At 43.3% G+C, this 22826-nt stretch overlaps 1 protein-coding gene across 8 annotated transcripts in view; it reads right to left on the bottom strand.

Annotated features, from left to right (window-relative positions):
• Positions 1–1458, bottom strand: part of KIF16B (kinesin family member 16B) — a 138425-nt gene extending 136967 nt beyond the window's left edge. For 3 of the 8 annotated variants that reach the window (XR_011336795.1, XM_069850126.1, XM_069850129.1), the window contains exon 1: positions 1345–1451. Coding sequence is in view for 3 of the 8 variants with exons in the window: in XM_069850126.1 (XP_069706227.1) it covers positions 1345–1391 (47 nt within the window). In the remaining 5 variants the exon portion in view is untranslated. Of the gene's footprint in view, positions 1–1344 lie in introns of all 8 variants that reach the window. The other 5 variants (XR_011336792.1, XR_011336791.1, XR_011336794.1 and 2 more) reach the window with 5 other exon arrangements.
• Positions 1459–22826: the final 21368 nt, after the last annotated feature.

Below are 22826 nucleotides of genomic sequence, written 5' to 3'. Positions count from 1 at the left end.
CGAAGATGATGTTGATCACACCAGGTCTCTGCCTACCCTACTTTTAGGTTCTTTCTTTTCCATCATATAACAGTTTTCATGATTTTCTAGGTATGCTCTAATCTAGCCCCATCTAGCTATCCTCCCATTCTGCATTCTCAACACAAAATCCTGAGTCATTGTCTGTAATATTTTTTGACACAGTTGCCAACATCTGCTCACACTTTATGAGCTGGTGCATCCACTGCCTATCACAATTTCCACCCCTTTTCCTTTCTGCCATACGCCTTCTCTTCCGTCTCTTAGCGGATCATAGTTCTAGTCTACAAACAAAACTTCTCTATGCCACCAAAACACTACAAATAACAAGTCTTATCAATACTTCAGACCTATTCTACCAGTTATCAAAGATTCTCTAAAGAAAAGTGAAGTGTATATACAGAATAATTTTAAAAAATTTTAAGAACCTTACGGTTAAACTCAGGGAAGGGAGTGGGGGCTGTGACAAGACTATTAATTAACCAATGCTGACCACTCAGCTCCACCAAACTACCTACACTGCTTGAAACCAACCTGCAATATTCTCCTCTTATAACTTTCATCAACTTTATTTTCAAAGTTTGTTTTTCTCCCACTGAAAATAACAAGAGATCAACTCACTTTCAGAACTTGGCAAATTAGATTTTTAAATACCTGATTTATTTAAGTGAAAGGAAGCGTGGAAGCCTAACCAGCTGACTATGCTTTTAAAACACTTTTAACTGGCCACATCATTTCAGAACTAAAGAAGGAGTAAGTGCACCGCCAGTATAATATGATCATTTTCTACATGTGATTCTTAAATGGGATCATTAAAAATTAACTCCGTTACACATATAATTTATTTATTTCAACAAAGAAAAACGGTTTATTTCCTGGACGTGTCTCTGGATATGCGATAAAACTCCTGTCAATACAGTAAGCGGGGTGGACTGTCTTATACTTCGCTTTTAAGTAGCCTACTAACGGCCTTTACCATCACGGCTCCTCCACTAAAGCTGCCAGTACAGCTGAACAATCTCTCCCTTCCAGGTAGGTGGGAGGGTTTGCAGTTGCCAGATAAAACGAAGCAGCATTTCACACCGTAGAAGCCTGGGTGCGCACTCCTGGCAGGCCCTTGCCTCTCCGGTCTCCCCCAACCCCTCACCAAGCCAACCTTTCATTGACAGGAGGCTCAGACAAACCAGCGTTTAAGACCTCGCCGGCCGAGCTCCCCAGGAGAGCCCCTTCGCCCCCCAGCAGGAGGGCGGGCGGCGAGGCGCTCGGGCACCCGGTGCCTCCCTCCAGGCAGAGCCGCCCCTCGGGCGAGGCCGGGGCCGCACTCACCTGCGGTTCATGGGCCGCACTCGCACGGCCACCTTCACCGAAGCCATGGCTCATCCCCCCCGCCGCTGCTCCGCTCCGCTCCGCTGGCCCGGCCCGGCCCGGCCTCGCCCCGCCCGGCCTGGCCCTCGCCGCCCCTCGGCTTAGGCCATGTCGCTATGGCAACCCCAGCCCGGGTCGCGACGGCGGCGGCGCGGGGACAAACTACATCGCAAGGCGTTGCTCCTCCCCGAGGGGCGGGGGGGAGGGAGAGGAGGAAGAAGGCTGGGAAAGGTCCCGGGGGGCGGGGGCAGCCACTGGTACCGTGGGTGCTTCCCCACAGCACTGTACCCCGAGGTGCACAGAGATACACGTATAGATCTAGAGAGAGGTGCATTTGCACCTATTTTTTATTTATTCACTTATTTTTGTACTGGGGGGATGTATATGCATATACATACATATATAAACACACACGCCCTGCCTGTAAATATCTTTCTCTCCATTAACCGTATCCTGGGCTGCATCAAAAGAAACGTGGGCAGCAGGTCGAGGGAGGTGATTCTGCCCCTCTACTCCACTCTTGTGAGACGTCATCTGGAGCACTGTGTCCAGTTCTGGAGTCTTCAACATCAGGAGGATATGGAGCTCTTGGAACGGGTCTAGAGGAGCGCTACGAAGATGATCAAAGAGCTAGAGCACCTCCCATATGAGGACAGGCTGAGAGAGTTGGGCTTGTGCAGCCTGGAGAAGAGAAGGGTCCAAGGAGACCTTACAGAGACCTTCCATACTGAAAGGGGCTACTGGAAAGCTGGGGAGGGACTGTTTACAAAGGCTTGTAGTGATAGGATGAAGGGGAATGGCTTTAAATTGGAAGGGGAAAGATTTAGGTTAGACATTAGGAAGGAATTCTCACACAATGAGGGTGGTGAGGCACTGGCACAGGTTGCCCAGGGAAGCTGTAGCTGCCCCATCCCTGGAGGTGTTCAGGCCAGGTTGGATGGGGCCTTGGGCAGCCTGGTCTAGTAGGAGGTGCCCCTGCCCATGGCCAGGGGCTTGGAACTGGATGGGCTTTAAGGTCTCTTCCAACCCAGACAATTCCATGATTCCATGATTAGAGAGAGAGAGAGAGATGGGATTGTAGGTAGGGTTGTCTGTATATATGCACACCTGTGTCACCTATATATATACACACCCATACACACCACAAATATATCTCTGCCTATATATATACATACACACACACACACACCCCTGTATATATATGTATATATATATAGGACCTGGACCTGCACCCCACTGCGTTACGCTGTCTAGAGGGACAGGCTTAGCAAAGGAAGAAAAATCTTTCCAGGAGATAGAAACAGTGAAGAAGTGTGCATCACAGTCAAATAATAATGTTTATGTATATAACATGATGAATCTCGGTTGTTCTTTTTTCACTGGCACACAGCCACTCTCCCAAGATGTATCAGCACTGATTCCATCCTTTGCATATAAGAGAAAGCTAATTGTGGTCAGCTTGGAGAAAAACGGAAGAAAAATAAAAAGGCTACATTCAAATATACATAAAGGTGTGGTGTACAACAGACAGCCGTGCCCTTATCTGCATTTGCAGAAACACAGCCTGGGCATCCATCCGGGCTGTCAGGGAGTGACATCCTAAGGCTGAGCAGTGGGGGTGACCCCCTGTCCCAGAGGATGTATCTAGCATGGTGAGCTGGAAACCTCTCACCAAAACTACGCTAAATCTGGCAGAAAGGCTCTCAGGGGGAACACTGCCATCTTCACTACCTTCAGAAAAGCAGCCAGAACCTGAGCCAACCTGAGGCCATGTAAAGTAATGGAAAACCCTAATGAGGCCACAGAAACAGTTGCTGGTGCCATGAGAAGGCAAGCCTGACGTGTCTTTCCCTGCTGAGCAGCTAGCCACAGTAGGGCATCTGGCTTGTAAAGAGTAGCTGTGAAGAAACAACATAAAAAAAGCCAGATAAGTAATATTATCATAAATAATAAATATTGTTGTTTGTTTGGATTTGTCAGTGGCTTGAAACTGTGTCTCCAGCATGGAGACACCATTTAAAATACTGTACAGACATCATTGCATTCAAATCATTAAGGTGTTACTGGCTTGAAAAGCCAAAAAACTGCAGTTGCGAAGACATAGAAGCGGGTCTCAGAGCCAAATACCTCATCTTTACTGGTGACTCCTACTGGCAACTTATCATCTCCAGGTAGGGCAAGAAGTGAGGAAGGGGGGTGACAATAAAACCATCATCTGGCGAGCAATTAGCATCAGTGGCAAGCGGGATCATGTAGATAAAGGAGATGAACTGGGAAAAGAGGAGAGCTGAGAAGGGAGAGACAGAACGACCCACATTTACACCCAAGAGCTGTAGGGGAAGCACTAGGAGGAGGGTCAGAAGAACACAACAGGGACAGAAGAGACTTGGAGGAAAACTGACTGCTGGAGGTGGTCAAAAGGGATCAGGTGGAAGTGCACCAGACATGGAAACACAGCTGAAAACCAGGGTAAAAAGAGATTCCATAGGGTGGAGAAAGGAGAGGATGAAGAAAGAAGCTAGAAAAGGGATATCTTCAGCAGTGCATTAGATCAACTGAGAGATGAAGTGACACTTGAAAAGAGAGGTCAGGGCCAAGGGGTGGTTTTATAGCAGAAGAGAAACTATTATGTTTTCAATTTGCTCAAAAAAGAGAAGAGGAGGGATGAGAACGAGAGGGGCCTGGGTCAAGGGGTTAGAAAGTCACTGCTGCAGCAGCTTGAAAGAGAAGAAAGGAGGAAGAAAATACAGGGCCTGTAATAGGAAAGAAGGAGGAAGGAACAATATACCGAGAGGGAGAGAGATGAGCACACTGTTGGAGACCCAGGAGGTTTTCAACAGCCAGACAGAACAGGATGAGAATCAGAGTAAAAACAGGTTTGAGGGTTTGGAGATTGAAAAGAAAGTAGCAGACTCATAATGTGGATTTTTCCTGAGGTTTTCAGTGATGTGAGAGGACAAGCACAGGGGAAAGATGCAAGAAGGGAGCCAGACTTTGTGATGATGAGATAAACTCAAAGGGTAAAAGAAAAGACTTGGGGCAATTTTTGGCACCAGTGTCAGTGTCATGGATGGGAGGTCACAGGAGCACTAAATAAGAAGGGAAGGGATCAACTGTGCTGTGCCAGAGAGATGTTACTGTGGGAGAGAAGGAACTAGGGTGTTGGGAAATCACAGAAGGAGCAATATTTGCTTTAAGATCAGCCAAAGACCAGGTCACCCCAGTGAGCACAGGAGCTGACACACTGACGCAGCCAAATGTGCAGGCAGAGGGACTCATGCCAAGCATTGGATAAATTGATAAAAGTGTGTTGAAAGCTTTAAAGAGGATCTGGGTGACATGCAACAAGCTAACAGGGAATAATATTCACACATGAAAAAGACAACAATGAGCAATAAGATAACAAAAAGTGTAGAACAAAAAAAATAGATGCATACACACTTGCATAATAGGATAACAGTATAAAGAACACTGGTAAAAAACATAATAAAATGTAATGATTTTCAGCATCAATCAGGGGTCCCAGAAAAGCCAACCAATATGTAGCCTAATTTGCAAAACTTCTACTTAACCCTTCTCAGACAGTCATGCTTCCCCTTTCTCTGATAAGCGAAGCTTTTGAAGAAATACATCTGGTTCACTAAGTGCGCCTCCACATTCTGCGGTTCAAGATATCTAGCCATTAGGGGATACAAGAAGCTTCTCCACCCGCACAGATCCTCTCATGAAATGGAAAACAATTTTCCACTTCTGTAGTGAGTACTCATTGCAGATGGGAGCTGGACCAGCTACCGTATCTGCAGCACACCCAGCATAAAGTAGCAAAACATCCCCAGGCTCTCCCATTCCCCTGCAATTCTCAGTGCCTTGCTATTTCAGAAATGTCTTTCCTTCACCAGGCCAGGACACGAATGCTACAGGCAGCCTGTGGAGAGTAAAACCACACCTAATTTTGTTCAGCAGCATTGATGAACTCTTCTCTGTGGGATGTAACCGGCATCAAGTGCTTGGGTAGTTACGGCATGACCCAGCAGCTGGGTCAGAGAGGCTGGCTCCACTCAGGTTGTAATTCAATACAACACAAGCTACAGCTATCAAAGTGGGATATATTAATCCACTCAGTAAAACTAAGCAGGATTTGTTTAAATATTACTGGACTTGGACACATTCAGCATCAGCACTATTTGCTTGGCTTTAACATAGATCCGTAAGCAGCACAGTTTGCTCCTCTGACCCATTTATGTCTTTGGGCACCTCTCTCTTCTGGCCCTTGGTTCAGCAATGAGTTAATATTTTGCTTGAAATGCATATTCGTTTAGCCACATTAAATTATTACACACTGCATGTAGTGTCTCGTGCAATTCCACTAAGGAACAAGTAAGTTTTACAAGAGGAGGATCCAGGAGGAAGGCTGCTTTCTTAGGGCTGTAGTTAAGCAGCTTGGCAGATATTTGAAGGATTGAGGTTTTAGGAAAGTCACTCTGTTCTCACCCTAACTTCTACAAAAATTGCCAGAAAGGGATATTCTTGAGACTTTCATACATAGATGACAGTTTGTTGACATCAATCAAAACAAAAGGCAAATAGAAAGGCATGCAAATGTATATACCCACACCAAGTGTCTCCACCCTCTTTCCTTAAAAACCTGGTGGAAAACTCATGTGTCATTTTCTCCATACTAAATATTTTACACCCAGAAACATCTGGAAAAATTTCTAAACCCAAATCCAAATGAAACTCAAAGTACATGTTTTCCCAAATACTTCTCTACTCCTCAGGTATAAATGTCTTAAATAAACACAAGGTTCACAAATGGTTAATGAATTTTTCCAAAGATATGTTGTCCTTCACTTGGGGTTGGGAAAGCCAGTTCCACCTGTGGTAGGAATGACACTTGGATTCAAGAGTTGGCATCTCTGGAGCTTCTGTGAGTGTCTGGGGCGCTGACAAGAGACGAGTGGCACTGTACCTGACTGATTCCTAACCATTGTCTTCTATGCTTCCTTCTTGCTCCTAATTTACCTCTTACAATGGATCTGCTTGGTCAGAAACATCTTCAGGCACATACTGTCATTTCCTGGGGTTGCAAAACAGGCCCCAAGCCCAAGAGATGACAAGCTAGACCTTACTAATAACAAGTAAAGCATTCAGGCCTTTCTGATGCATACTTCCATGTGATGATGACCAGTTGCCTTTCCTTGTGTTCATACGCAAAGAGCTTAGAAGGGCAGGAATTAACAACTTGGCCAATGATTACATCTTACCTGCTATGATCCTCTTTTCCCATTGCTGGTTGAAAATTGTTCCTAAGAAGGACACAGAAATCAGGACTTCTACCTCAACTGCTGAGATACCCTTCCAGTTGGCAGATGACGGAAAGAACAGATGGGCAGGCATCTCCCCATCCCACGGGACTTGCTGTTGGTCCAGATCTCCCCATCAGCCTTGGTTCAATTTGCTGATTAGCAAATCACTGCTAAAGAAATTAAGAGGGTCCTCTGTGGACAATATTTGGGAGAAGGTATTATCTTGTCTTGGATCGATCCAGCAGGATAGTTATCCTTCTTTCCACTCCTGGGAGTCCTTTGGGGAAAACACTTGCTCAGCTTTGTCCTCCAGCCTGCTTCTGCAGTGCTTTTCACACCTGTCATGCCATGCAGAGTCAGATATCATTTCTGCTGTTCCCACCAAGACAGGCTGTGAACTCGTTTATCTCAGACAGGGGAATCATCCTCCACCTTGAGCTGCTCTGATTTTCCAATCTGTCAAAATCATGACGAAAAAAAAGCATTGCTCATTCCTGGCAGCACACAAACACAGTACTTTTAATATATATACACATTTTGCTTTCCTGAGCTCCAAGCAAAGATTCAGGTCTATATTCATGCCCACTTACCATGAAATGCATCTGTACATCTCCAGTTTGAACTCACACTTGTATTCAGACAAAGGAGCTTGCCATGAATAACTTCTCAAGGGGATGAGTGCCCCTCTGCTAGCCAAGGTGAGTACCAGGGCTTCAATATAGCTTTCTGATGGGAAGTCCAAGCAGAGCTGCCTGATGGCTGAAAAATATAGGATTTCACTCTATTAAGAATTAAACTAAGTGCTGTGTGAATCTACACTAAACAAGGATAACAATCCCATTTCCAGCAGGTCTCAGCATGTACTTTCAAGTAAATAAGCATCACGTTGTCAGCTTGAAATTCTCGTTGGGAGCTGTGAGGTTTTAATGAGCTACCACCAGTGGTATTTCCCACTTTGCTCTTTCCTGCAGTTGCCTTTTTCAAGTAGAGCTTTCAGGCCTTTCTAATGCATACTTCCATGTGATGATGACCAGTTGCCTTTCCTTGTGTTCATACGCAAAGAGCTTAGAAGGGCAGGAATTAACAACTTGGCCAATGATTACATCTTACCTGCTATGATCCTCTTTTCCCATTGCCGGTTGAAAATTGTTCCTAAGAAGGACACAGAAATCCAAAGTATTTGCCACTTTGCTCTTTCCTGCAGTTGCCTTTTTCTCTTTAACAGAATGCCATGGACATCAAGTCAGTCCACTTGCCAAGGTGCTGCCGGTGGCTTAGAGTGGGACTAATGAATTTTGGACAGCACAGGAGGGTTGCCTGGAGCTGGCAGTGCCAGCACTATGCTTGTCGGTGGCTCAGGGAGAGCAGCAGCAGTTGCAGAAGACATGGCAGGATTTTGTGCCTCTGGCAGCAGTGGCAGCGACCACTGTTGTGCCAGGCAGTGTGCCAGCACTCTACTTGCCACAATTTGGGAAATAAGCTTAAACTAAATGGCAGTGGGTCAGTTTCTCTCACGTCTTTGTCATCGGCATCCAGCCTTCTTGTTGACCTTCACAGTTATAATGGTGATAATACAAATCAGCATGTGCCCATTCTTCCCACACTTGGCAGAGGAACCAGCAGTAGCTCATGATGTTGTGGTCGGTGAACGCTGCCCGCCTTTCCAGGTGCATCCCTCCCTGAGTCCATTGCAAATGTTTGGAGGCTGCACCATTAGAGGTTCCCAAACTAGACAGCTCATGCGCAGCGATCCTCCAGATTTCTGGCTGGGGATACAGGGATGGCTAGTTGAGTTGAAGGGTATCCTCACCGGCACCCCCTTACACAGACCTTCTGTTGAAACCCAGGGGAGGGTGGGAAGGGTTTACAGCCATATCAGCTCTTGCATTCATATGGGGAAGCAGACACAGCTCCTGCTCCTGCCACAGAGAGACCCAAGAGGCCTGTGTGGTGCAGCTGTTGCAGGGTGGGGAAACACCAAAGTCCACACTAAAAGCTTGCTGTGGTCCGTTGGACCACACAAAAGAAGAAACCGTTTGCAAATAGCCTTTGAGATTGATCATCTGGGGGAATTAATCAAGCAAAGATTCAAACCACTGGGAACACAGGCCTTGATCCAGAACTGAACCAGAACAGCTTCAGCTAAAGCTTAGTTAGAACTGAACCACAAAGCCATCGGCCCGACTTTGTGCTGCTTTGATCTACTGCTAATTGCTTAATTAATTCTTCTGTGAGCTGATTTGCCTTGTACTGTGTTTTCCACCTCTGTTTAATTTCAAAGGATTTTAAGCATACTTCATGTGGGAATAGGCAAATGAAGTAAACAAGAACAGAGAAACTAATATACTGCTTATATTCATGTATATGCATTCTATAGGAGATGACTCTCTCCTTTGACACACAATTGTCATCTCAAATTCTAACCATGGAAACACAGCCACTTAATTCCTGTTGTAAAATGTTAATGGGAGATGGCTTTGTACAACAGAAGTTTGCCCTACACAGAAACTTTTCTCATTTCCAAGAGCACTCATGAGTTTCACAGTGTATGCTCCTGCATTTTAAATGTGTTGTTGGCTTCTTAGAAATGAGGTTGGTTTTGTTCCCTTTCCTGCTTCACTTTCAGTTAAGGAGCCTGACAAGGAAAAGTATGGTAAGAAAAGTGGAAATGAAGAATAAGTGGTTGTAGTTGACATTTAATTTCTGGACAGTTGGAAAGAGAAATGAGATTGTCTATTGTTCAACTCATTTTTTTTTCCCAGCCATCCAGGAATGTAGCAATTTGTTGTCTCTTTAGTAAATATAATGAGGAGATGTTCTGATAATTTTTCCTTATTGAGTTCTTATTATTTACAATTCGTGGGCGATGGCAGCCCATAAGCTCTCGTTTGCTCTGTTTTCTGGTGCATCATTCAATTAACACAGTGGCAATCTGTTATGTACAAAAGGTAATATGACAGGGCTTGATAAGCAAGCAAGCACAGAAAGATCTAATAACATTTAATGGATTATCGCAGTGCTGCATTTGGAGATGTTCTCTTAGAAGCACCCTGGGATTTACACAACACATCAATATGTTACTACTTGCGATCATGAATAGCCATGCGTACTGAGGCTATGTCACTGCCAAGTTCTTTTGTACGCCTGCCTAGTTTTATCCACGAGGCCAAGGAAACTCTTCCAATATAGGACTGACATTTACTCCTGCTTTCTAGGTTTAAGGCATGGAAGTGTCCTCAGGTACCCACCTTGGAGGACATCAGGCTGCAGAGCAAGGCCATGAGTTGTGTGAAAGAAATGAAAACACATGAGAAGCTTTCCTGGAGGCCAGAGAAGGTTTGATGGATGACACATGGGAAAAGAATAATAATTAATCTTTCTTTCTGTATATCCAATGTTATTTCTGTTCCTTCAGATGGCAGAAAGTCCCTATTCCTTTGCCTAGAGAAGTTCAGGGTGGGAATAAGGGAGTGAATTATACTGTGGGTTTAGGGTACCCAGTAATGAATGACTGCTTGAGGTTGGACACTGGAAGGTCACAAGCACAAAAAGTATTACTGCTTGTATTTTACACTCAATTTGTTCCCTGATTTTTAGCAGTTACAGAATTTCAATGGAAATGAAGGTTAGTGTTACAGCCAAGCTCAGAATAAAATAGGAACATCCTGGGAAAGTATGAATTGATTCAAAACTAGAGGCAAAACACTGAGAATCATTGAGAAGTCTTGTACTGACTTCAGTGCAATTTGATCAATACCTACAGGGAAAAGCAGACAAATATATTCTTGGAATAATGTTCCCTGAGAAAACATTTAAAGGATTTGGATAAGACAAATTTGGAGAAAAATAAAGAGATTGCTCTGAGTTAGTACAGAGCACATTCATCTCCTAGTACACTGCTTCTACCTGAAATCTTGTTGTATTTAACATAAAGATTAGGATCAGCAGAAAAACAAACTGAAGTACAGGTCAGCCTTCTTAATAAGATAAGGCTTTATCTATAATCCCCAGGGAAAAAGACGATGTAGGTCTCAGCTGCTGAATATGGTAATATCCATAAGAAAACTATTTTAGGAGGTACTTGAAAGGCAGCACACACATTTTCAAAGGATCTACAGATTTCTCTAGACTGGAATGAAATATTTAGGCATTCTGGAAAGCCATTTTCCTGATACTTGCTCATAAAAATAAACATAACCTTCTTTCTAAACAGGATGGTTAGCCAAGTCTACTGCCTAGTGGGCTAGTGTATGAGTCCTGCTGAGAATTTCAAGGGGCAAAATAAATTTTGAGAAAAGAAATAGCAAACAGAAGCAAGGGTGAGATAAGATACTGCTTCCTGGGGCTGGCAAGGGCAGATGGGCTCCTGCTCAAGAAAAGAGCCCATGGAAAACATTGGCGTAAAGAGAATGTCTGATGAATACCAGCTGTGTTTCTGCATGGACTGGATGAGGGAGAATTCAACCCATCAGGGAAACACCATAAGAAGCTCCCTGCTTACCTCCATTCCTGCAGTTCTTGCCCATCCTCTGAGATCTATTGAACTGACTCCACTTTTGTTATCCACAAGAAAGAATATGCTTCATTATTAGCTTCAAAGGCTGGTTTTGCCTGAATAAGGAGTAAGAACTGCAGGACTTGCCTCTTTTGAAAGGCAGCTGGATGGGTGGAGTTGGTGTGTTCTCCAAAATCATCATCAGCGCTGCTCCAGCTGCAGACCAGCCACCACAAAAAGTGAGCCATGGTACCAAGCCTGTGAAACACACTCACAAACATGGCCCTTAGCAGATGGCTTTAGATGAGTCCCTTCATTCAGTGATGCAAAAGATACTGTCCATGGGCTGAAAAATGATGTTCAGGCAAGGTCGTTGTACAGCCCACCCAAAAAAATGGCAGCTTTGGGGAGTGGTGTTGTCCTAGTTTTGGCTGGGATAAAATTAATTTTCTTCCTGGTAGCTGGTGTGGTGCCGTGTTTTGGATTTAGTATGAGAATGGTGGTTTTAGTTGTTGCTAAGTAATGCTTATACTAAGTCAAGGACTTTTAATCTTCTCGCACTGTCAGCAAGGAGGTGCACAAGGAGCTTGGAAGGAGCATAGCCAGGACAGCTGACCCAGGCTGGCCAAAGGGTTATTCCATGCCATATGAAGTCACGCTCAGCATGTGAAGTGGAGGGAGTTGGACGAGGTGGGGATTACTGCTTGGGGATGGGATGGGTATCAGTAAGAGGGTGATAAGCAATTGTATTGTGCATAATTTGTTTTGTATAGTCTATAATAATTATTACTATTTTTATCTTTTCCTTTGCTGACGTATTAAACTGTCTTTATCACAACCCACAAGTTTTACCTTTTTTTTCCAATTCTCTCCCTCATCCCACCACAGGTAATTGAGCAAGTAGCTGTGTTGTGCTTAGTTGCCAGCTGGGGTTAAACCACAACAAGTGTATATTTAAAAAGTGTTCTGGGGAGAATTTAGCAAGAAAGTAAACAACATCGGAAAGAATTTTTTCTTCCATGTTGCTAGTGTTACCTGGCCCTAATTCCTATCAGAAATAGCCCTTACTAATAAGAAATTTCTCATTTATTATTAAATAATCTTTCAATTTGCAACATTATTTCTTTTTCAATAACCTCTACAAAGGGCATTAGGCAATGCTCACTGCAATTTACACTCAAATCAAGCCAGGCAAAGTATTTTAATATAAATACAGCTCATCATTCTTACATAATTTTGTTTCTTCAAGGAGATAAAATTAGATTAGGATCACACAAATTAGAACAAGAAAAAGAGGTTTTATGTGTCAGTAACTGCATATAGAAGATGTATTTAGCATGAGTTAAACATATGCATGTCCAAAACAAACATATAACCTATCCTCCCTCTAGTGGCCACTGCTTCTCCTTAAAAAAAAAACCAAAACCAAAAAACCCCAAACTGGAAGAGTGAAGAAGACTTGAAAATGTACTTCATTTCAAGTGTTTAGTTTTATGCTTAGCAATGTCTCACTAACAGATCTAATGTTGTTGGTAAAAGGCAGTACAATGAGTTCTTACATATCCTTCTGCATGAGCTACAAGGAGAATCGTCTGTTTTAAAACCACAGGAAAACAATTTCATTGGAGGGGGGCCAGCTGCCATTCAATCACTGAAATACTGATCCAGCAAAAAAGCACAAAACCTATTTCTGATCTGCCATATAATGATTACATTTAAAAGTCACCACTCTTTGCTAGAGTTCAAAATGGGTGGAAAACTGGCTGGATGGCCGGGCCCAGAGAGTGGTGGTAAATGGAGTTAACTCCAGCTGGAGGCCAGTGACAAGTGGTGTCCCCAGGGCTCAGTGCTGGGTCCAGCCCTGTTCCATGTCTTTATCAATGACCTGGATGAAGGCATTGAGTGCACCCTTAGCAAGTTTGTGGATGACACTAAGCTGGGTGGAAGTGTTGATCTGCTGGAGGGTAGGGAGGCTCTGCAAAGGGATCTGAACAGGCTGGACCGCTGGGCTGAGTCCAATGGCATGAGGTTTAACAAGGCCAAATGCCGGGTCCTGCACTTGGGGCACAACAACCCTATGCAGTGCTACAGACTAGGAGAAGCCTGGCTAGAAAGCTGCCTGGAGGAGAGGGACCTGGGGGTGTTGGTTGACAGCCGACTGAACATGAGCCAGCAGTGTGCCCAGGTGGCCAAGAAGGCAAATGGCATCTTGGCTTTTGTCAGAAACAGCATGACCAGCAGGTCCAGGGAGGTTATTCTCACTCCGTATTCTCCACTGATGAGACCGCACCTTGAATCCTGTGTTCAGTTCTGGGCCCCTCACCACAAGAAGGATGTTGAGGCTCTGGAGCGAGTCCAGAGAAGAGCGACGAAGCTGGTGAAGGGGCTGGAGAACAAGTCTTACGAGGAGTGGCTGAGGGAGCTGAAGTTGTTTAGCCTTGAGAAAAGGAGGCTGAGGGGAGACCTATAGCTCTCTACAACTACCTGAAAGGAGGTTGCAGAGAGGAGGGTGCTGGCTTCTTCTGCCAAGTGACAGGGGACAGGACAAAGGGGAATGGCCTCAAGCTCCACCAGGGGAGGTTCAGGCTTGACAACAGAAAAAAAATTTTCACAGAAAGGGTCATTGGGCACTGGAACAGGCTGCCCAGGGAGGTGATTGAATCACCATCCCTGGAGGTGTTTAAAAGATGAGCGGACGAGGTGCTAAGGGGCATGGTTTAGTGGTTGATAGGAATGGTTTGACTCGATGATCTGGTGGGTCTCTTCCAACCTAGTTATTCTATGATTCTATGATCTTCCAGGCGTCTGCACATCGCTGAGCCAGAGCAAGGCTGGCATTCATTTTGCTGAGGAAGGGCACCTGGCTAAAGGCAGGGCAGTAGGCACTTGCCATTAGAGAGAAGGAGCAGTATCTGTTACACCTGTTTCACAGGGCTATAGGTCTTCCAGAAAACCATCTCACTTCTCACTTTCTCCCGGACTCTGTTTAGATGAGGCCTCTAACACAAAGGAAAACACAGTGCTTTGGGCCCTCTTCTGTTCTGCTCTGTCCTCTCTTGGAAACTCCTCTCCAATGAATGATCTCTGCCTCTTGAATTTCCCCATTTTTATGTCCCATCAGCTGAAAAGGTCAAAAGATAGGTGCTTTTACAAAGGCTTCCTCGTTCAGAAGCCACATAATACCTTTCACAAGATTGTTTTTGCTTCTCTCAAGAGATATATTTACCAGAGGTTGCTGAAGTTTTTTTCTTTAGAGATGATTGCTATCAGCACTAGAAGAGCTTCCCATGATTGCTAAAAGGAAATGTCATATCACGGCATCTAATTTCCAAAGCTATGATACAAAACAGCCTCTCTGCATGCAACCCCACAGCAGCACGCAGGAGTTCTACATCACTTTCCATCATGGGAAGTTTTGAGTATTATTTAAACATTTTTCAAGAAGTGCTATTTGAATAATTAAGAACAAGATACGGGTTTGCTTCTTTCAGGATGATTGCAATTGAAGATGCATAAATGACAGGCCAGCTATCAGAAGATAAGCAAGCTTTCCAGGGTGATGGGCACCATTAATGGCAAGGAGACTTGCAGCCCATGTCTTTATCCCCAAAATTGTTTCAGCTGAGCTGTACTTTCCACTGAGCATTTATAAAAGATGTATGGAGTCATTTTAGAAAAGCCATACACACGAAGATTGCTTTTCTTTAAGATTAAGGAACAGAAGGGCTAAAAGCAGGCATAGACTTCAATTATAATCTCCCCTCTGCCTTGCAAGAAGTCTCCTGTATGGGAGTCCAGCAGAGCTCAAGGTCACTGAGATTTTCCCCTCTATTCCACGCGCTTTTCCCTGCCTTGGAAATTCCAGCCTAATGACAAGTAATCAGAGTGAAAAATAGGTGTTGCTTTTAAAAAAAATATTCTCCACTTCTCTGAAGCTGTTGCTACAGTTCGGTATATTCCTATTGCATACATTTAAACGAACTATTCTGAAGGAGTAGTAAAACCTAAAGAAGCAGAATCATAAAACTTCACAAGATTTCATTACTCTTACTAGGAGCTGATGCTAATTCCATGAAAGGCAGCTAGGCAACATAAAGTGACCTGTACAGGACAAACCTTACAAAGCTCTACCATTTTATGAATGCACAGGTATGAACCTTCTGTATTTCCCACTGAACAAACACTAGAAGATATCGCATGCAAGAAAGAAAAATAAAAGCCCTCAAATTTAGATAGTATCCTGACAACTATATGCCCATCCTTGGACTTACCAAAGGTCTTGTCTCAACTATGCTCACAGACAAGCCTATCTATAAAGGCCTGCTCTTAATTTACTATGTTCTTTCTTTGCCTTTTGCAGTAAAAATATAAGCATCTCTCTGCTTATTAATTAACAATAACACCTGATGGTCCCCAGTCCTCACAGAGGCAAGTTACCTTAGTTATATTTTCCTTACCTAAAAATCAAACAGCACAAATACTTTATGCATAAGTATAATATCCCACAAAACTGTATTCTACAGAGTAGAGGAGTTTTTTCAGCGCTCTAACATGGTGATATTGTTGGCTCAAGCATTTCTAACATTCCAAATTTCTTCAAAACCATTAGTAAAACAACCTTCCAAAATTTCCGCCAGTCTGTGCAGGCATTCATGTTTGCAAATGATAGAGATGTCGTGTCTGCAAAGCACAGGATTAATGCCACAGCCCTGTCTCCCTATCATCAAGCTGGCATCCCTATACTTTCATTACTGTTTCCTGGCAACAAAGCACCGAGGCACTTTCACGAATGCTAACAATCCATATTCATCCCACTGAGCTCTGCCGAAATGAATGAGTGGATCAGTGGTATCCGCTCCCGCAATATCAGACTCAAACACTAAACCATTTTTTTTCTGCACAGGGAAAGCATTATTAACATGATTTTTTATGTAAAAATCACTTTTATTTTTCTTTCTAGACATTTATTTTTGCAGTTCTACAATCCCATTTCTGTTCATAAGGCCTAGAACAAGCCTGATTCTATCAGGAGGTTTGGCTTTACCAGCTGGATGGTTTGATGGTTGGGGTATTTTTTTTACCAGTTTACAGGATCAATGTGTGGTAATGTGACAAATCTAATTCTGGGCATATAACAGGCATTTATTTTAAAAAGGAAAATATTTAGCATTTCCATTTTTAAACACAGATATTGTTTCATTAATACAAACACTAAAAGACAAAGAGCCACATCATAAGGATGTTAAGCTTTCTATCTGAGTAATATTACTCTTGAGCCTTCTTAGCTCTCAAGTAAGGCAGAAGTAACTAATGGCAGAAAAGTAGCTGGAGATGGTTTTTGTATGTTATGCCATTGTGGATGCACTAGGAGAAAGGAATGCTCCTTCCAAGAGCAAGTTTTCCTTCAAGTCCTAGCAGGCAAGGAATTATGCAGACAGAGTGACTCTCATGAGTGCTTTCAAATGAAAAATATTTCACCTTTTTTTTCCCCATAGTTAGCTGCTGTTTTGAAGGCTCTGAACTGAACCAATATCTTAACAGCTAGTGTGGGAAGAAAAGGAAGGGGCAGAATACTCCCATACCACTGTGATGCTACCCTGGGGGGCTGCACACCACACTCCTGCCTCTCTGCTGTGCTGAGGGCTTGGCTGTCCACCCGAAGCTTTTCTCAGCTGAAATTATCCCTGCTAGCAAGCATTGTTTTTAGTCTAGATGAAACCTGGACTGGTTAAAACCCCCCAACCAAATAACCAAAAATTCTTCTTTTGAGTTAGAATTCAAGAGAGGTTTTGAAGCACGTGGAAAGTGAAAGGAAAATACCATTATTCTCAGTTTTAGTTGTGAAGTACTTGGGCCAGCATTTTGACACCAGGAAGCATCTCTCATTTCCATTACATTGGTTATATTAGATTATGCAGTGTATCTGCAGCCCTCTGGCCCTGGGTGACCATCACATTTGACCCTCACTCCTTATAGCCTCTCTCCCCAGCCCTGGTGGAGCTTCAGTTCCTGTTGCAGTGCTCGTTTAACAAATGAACAGAACCTTATGCGCTGTCTGCCTTCCCCAAGGGCTGGCTCATGCTGAAATGCTGTCAGCTTCACAGCATGTGGATACAGATTGCAGGGTCTTATCATCAAGGAAAAAACTTTATTGACAAAGAATCAATACACAGGTTTTTGATGCTGCTGCCAATATTGTTAATACTTCAATGTCCTAAGGCAAAATTTGTTTGACTTGAAAAAGATCTGAGGCTAGCATGGAACACTTAATTTTCTGTGCTTTTCCCTCTGGCAGCTGGCTCTGGCTTGAAGTCAGGGCAAATAAACCTTTTGGATCATTAACATTGCTCTGTGACTGTCTGCATAGCAAGTTTTTTCCCTCAACAATTGTTTTCTTGGATAAAACTGTACAGGTAGTGAGAAAGTGAGTAATGTGTTTCAATCACACTTAACAGACCTAAAGGGTTAGCTGCCCCTTTCTGTAATATACGGCTCTGGCTGTGTTAGCCTAAAATGAGTTTAAGATGGATTTCCTGAAGAAACGGTTCATGGCATATAATCTGGCTGCTGAGTAGTATTTCTTAGTGTGACAGCATCCCCAGCTGACTTGCTCAAAGGCTGTGGCTGTTGAACAAAGTCAGTTCTCTGTGTATAAGCAGGTGTCCCACAAAAAAAATTAACTTTTCCAAAGAACTCACTGAAGAAGGAAAAGACAACCCCTGACCTACAAGCTGTGACACAGTCCATGCCTGCAGTCATTTACACACACATGGGGTCTCAGTTCACAGGGGCAAGAGGTGACATCTTGACAGCCCTGATGGACTGGGGAAAGTTACACAGGGTGCAGAGACATTAGCATTGAGCACCAAGGAATATTTATCCTCTCCTCACCGATAAAACCACTTCGGCTAAAGGAAAGACTACTCCATCCCCAGAATTTCTCCCTTCAACTATCACCTGAAATTAAGAGTTCAAAGTTTGCCGAAGTCCAAAGGGGCAATGATGGTCTCAAGCCTTGTTTGCTGCTTAGCTATAAAGAGCAGGCACAGATGCAGTATAATAAAGTCCAAATGCAACCGATTAGCTGACTCTGCCTCAGACATGCTTTGGTTGCCAGTTTCTACTCACAGTCCCCATGTTCAGAAGATTAGAGGTAGATTTGCCAGAGCTGAGAGACTTCAGGCTGTCCCTTGCAGATCAGCAGCTGGTGCCTGGTCGGAGACCAAGGTACAGAGAACCTTTACTGGGAACACACAAATCCAGTATAGGAGAATTGGGTCAGGAATAGGTTTGTGACTTTATTTGATATTAATAATATTGCATAGGACGGACTACAGAAATGTCCTCTCTTTCAGAGAAACTGCAGTTTCAAGAATAAGAACCAAGTTTTGATTTTTTGTTACTTGTGAATGGTTAACACTGCTTTATTCGTAATATAGTGTTGGGAAATATTCCTAGTGACTGGTGGACTTGTTAACAAGGTGGACAATCCCCCCCCCCAAACAAACAAATCATAAAAAAACAAATAAAAAAACCAGAAATATTTTGCAAGCAAAAAGAGATTACACCTTCTCTATATTTTTTAACTGAGATTTTATACAGTGTGGGAAAAGTAGTATTACATTTCTAGCATTTTACTGCAGGTTTGGGAGATGGGAGTCTAGAAGGCAGCACTGTATTTTAAGGCAACACTACACAATAGGTGCGCCTTCACTGACAAACTCCTAACAGCTGGCTATGCCCCATGCTCTTGGATGGAGGAGAGGTAGGGAGATTACTTTTCTCATCTGCTTTACGGTTTCGGTGCCTACCTGAATCAAGCAGGATGGAAAACCAGTGAAATACTGCCATCCAAGTCCCTGAGATCACCAGTGTTTTTTCCAAAGGTGTCACCTTGATGTTATCGCTTCACAAGCTAGCTAAATTACTGTTAGAGCAGAAATGTCTCCCTGCCCACCTTCAGCAGCCACATAGAGTTACCTTCAGATAGCAATCACAAGATCTCATTTTCACATTTATCTGAGAAACAACTAACCTCAAAGTAAGTTGTTTCTGTTGAATGGGATTCCCCAAGTTAAACTATCACTCCATGCAGAATTAAGGAGGCAGAAGAAGGAGCATGGGGAGACTTCATAGTTCCTCTGTCATGCAAGAAAAGAACAAAATACCTTTTTTAATAAACTTTTCAGTGCTTGAAAATGTCAAAGTTTTCTATCCATTTTATGAATAACAAACACCTTTTATAAAAATTTAATATAATTTATAAAAATATTCTTAAACAAAAGAGGTTTTGTCACTACTAGTTTTCTCTTGAGAAATTACTACCAGCTGTATGTGAAATAATTGCCTGTCAGGCTGAAAAGAGGAAATTTTTATTTGATTTAGTATGTTGACTGCTTAATATTGTATAGCCCTACTTTGTAACCTGAACTGCAGTGGAAAGGATTGTCTTAAGCCACCTGCACACTTAATTTTAAGATTCATACGTTCATATATCCGAGCACCTGTTCTCATTTCACTCTTTGGAGCTGGGAAATTTATTCATTCGGAGGTAAGATCTCATCACACAGAGCTGAGATTTATTTTCACGTTACTGAAGGCAAGATGGTGTAAATCATAGTCAGAACAGAGTCTTTTAGAAAGCAAACATGTGCAGAGCTGCTCCATGTGGAATTCTGATGGAAAGAAGACTGAAGCCATATTTGATGTTGCTCTTGACCTACGCTATTTCTGGACATACATTTTTTTAAAGGGATGTCACAGGAGAACCCTAATGCTTGGAAGGGGCTCCACCACACTAAGGCTAAATGAGAAATAAGTGCACTCTTGACTCCCAGCACAACACATTCAGTCTTTTCCATAGCCAGCCAAGCTTCAAGAGCACTAAAAAAATTTATAGCCAGCTTGAGTCTACCAGATATGGTAAATTTACAGCAAATTCAAGTACCAGAGATGGTATAACTTACCATCAGCTCCCCAGTGCCTGCTGTGACTGAGAACTAAATGATTTAAATCAATAAATGTTTGAAGGAATGAGACAATCAAAATAACTCAGGAGCTTTATTAGTATCCATAAGGGGAACTGGCAGAACTTCAACACAAGCTCAGGCAGAACTTGTTAGAGGGTCTTAATACTGCTGTTTGCCCAAACTGTAGCAATTCTTAACCATAAGACTAGTAATAAACAAGCCTATCTACGGCTCCATAGCTTGATGCTGGCATGGGTCTTAGTAATTTCAAGGCTGAGTTGGCCTGATTGAAAAGCATTTGGAAATCCATGAGTTTCTTCATAGGATCTTACTGTTCAGAGAGCCCCCACGCTTGATGCTGACAGCAAGCTCCCAGCAGGCACTGTGGGAACCCTCAGCTGGGCAGACCTCCCTCCTCAGGCAGGACTGGTGTAACTAACTGTGTGCTCTTGAGCTTCTCCTCTAGGCAAACCAGTGTCCCTCTCAACCTGTGTTTTCAAGGTTCCATCTAGGATATGCTCTGTCCCTTCCCCATCTGGGAAGGGGTTTACTTCAACTCCACAGTGGTGCCACCAGCTATTCAAGACCACCACATCCACCCACCGGGCAATGTTCACCCAACTTGCAGCCCAGCAATGTTGCTTAAGGCAAGCTGAGCTTCCTACTTACCTCTGTCACAGTTTATCTGGGCTGTTGCAAATATTACTTGTAGTAATAAAAATAGGAGGCTAGAGCCTCCTATTTCCCTAGCTGCTTCAAGCTCAGAGATACAGGTAACATTCCCAGCACCCATCTCCACCTTCAGCAGTCCTTCAGGTGGCTGTAGTTTGCATCAGGGCCCCCAGCCCTTCGCTCCCAGGTGTCTAGCTGCCCCTCTGTCTCCATTACCCTGTTAACAGATAGTGGTGCCTTCTACAGCTGCTTTACCAAACACTGTTGGCTTCACAGATCACCCAGGCTTGTTCCTCTAGCAGGTCATCCTTTGCCACCAGTTCCTGGATTCCTAGTTTCCTAGCTTTGCTCTAGACAGGACTTCATGACCTGGCAGAGCCCATCCCTCTCACACCTGGTGTGTGCACGTTGCACAGAGCACTGCTCCACTTCTTATCCTGGCTTTGCAGCCAGGTAAGGGTTGGTATCATTATACTGACACATATTGCTTGTATTAGGACTGAAAAGTCTTCAATATCAAATGTTCAATTTAAGTCACATCATTTGTACTACATTAGTATGCTTATTTTAGTAAAACTAAAATAACCCAGACTGAAAGAAAAAGGGAAGAAATGCAGGTATTCTTGTATGATAATAAATCAAACCAATGCCAGTATGCTGCTATTCTTCCCAGCAAAGAGTTGCAGTGTGGACAGATGGCACTGCCACCAAGTAATACTAATAAAAACCCCAGCACCCTGAACTAATTTGGAACCATCTGTATGAAATTAAAAATGCTACCTGTAGTTCATCTTTTCCACTATATAAGCATACTCAAACTAATAGGGAATCACCATGATGATAAATGTAGTGAATTCATGGAGTTCTCTGTAGAGGGTGGTGTTCAGCATACTTGCAATTTCAGATGATCTGTTGCCTCAGGGGACTGAAGCAGCAGTGCAAGATAAGACACACAAGGCCCTAAAAGTCCCAGCTCAGCAGCTGCTCTGGGAGGGCACAGGCTCCCCCATGAAGGACAGGCCAGTCTAGAAGCAGCAAATGACCACAGTGGAACGGAGAGGCTGTGCTAAGGGTATGGCACGCTCTCTGAGGCACAGAGCCTTCCTTCTCAGGGGTTGTGGTTGGGGGGAGTAGTCTGTTACCAGCTTCCAAACCCCCTCACAATAACTGAAACTTTAAGGTATTATTAGAGCAGTGATAGTTGCTGTCATCTTGTGAGCCCTACAGTCAAAGAAATCCAGCTGAGATGGGAAAGGGAGTAACGCACTCGTGAACTCAGATGGCTTCTGTTGAATGAGTTTGCCGTGTGACCTGCGCAGTTCCCCCCACACAGATTTTTTTTTTCCCAGCATACTTGATAAAACACAAAGATGAAATATACTCATTTTACAGGTTATGCTGGATACAACTAATTAACTAGGAATATCAAGTACTTACAGTTTAATTCTGGTTTGCTTAACAACAGTTATTTCTTTAAAAACAACACAAGTGGTTTTTGTTACTAGAAGCACGTCCAAAGAAATAAAGCGCTCTGCTGTTTTCTCCTGTGGACTTGGTAAGGAAGAAAGGGGACTTGGTCAAGAGAACAAGCAACCAGTTGTTTTAATCACAATAAAATTACTTTCCTCTGAAGCAGTAGTAATAAATAATCAATTGTGATGATGTACCCTTTCCCTTGTTTGGTGAAGCTCCCTTGACTAAATTTAATCATCTACTTGAAAGGTCTATCTGGCAGTGTATTTAAAAGTGTAAACTGCCAATAATAAATGGCAGATGAATGTGTGGAAATACTTTTCCTTTAGATCAAGAAGTAATACATTCAAACCTCCTTTTAGTGATTATGAAACAACCTCACTAAGAGAACTGCAGTATATTTCTCCTCTTCTGTATGTTGTGTCTCTTTGCCTCTATCCCTATCACTGCATGTTTTATTGTCCCCCCGAAGAGGTCAGCGAGTTCCTCTTCCTGTGCGGTCACAGTTAATTCAAGTAGTTCAAATGA

Source organism: Phaenicophaeus curvirostris, chromosome 2 (assembly GCF_032191515.1).
Source record: "Phaenicophaeus curvirostris isolate KB17595 chromosome 2, BPBGC_Pcur_1.0, whole genome shotgun sequence".
Classification (NCBI taxonomy): domain Eukaryota; kingdom Metazoa; phylum Chordata; class Aves; order Cuculiformes; family Cuculidae; genus Phaenicophaeus; species Phaenicophaeus curvirostris.
Note: the sequence above shows the minus strand (reverse complement) of the source record. Positions and strands in the feature narration are given on the sequence as shown.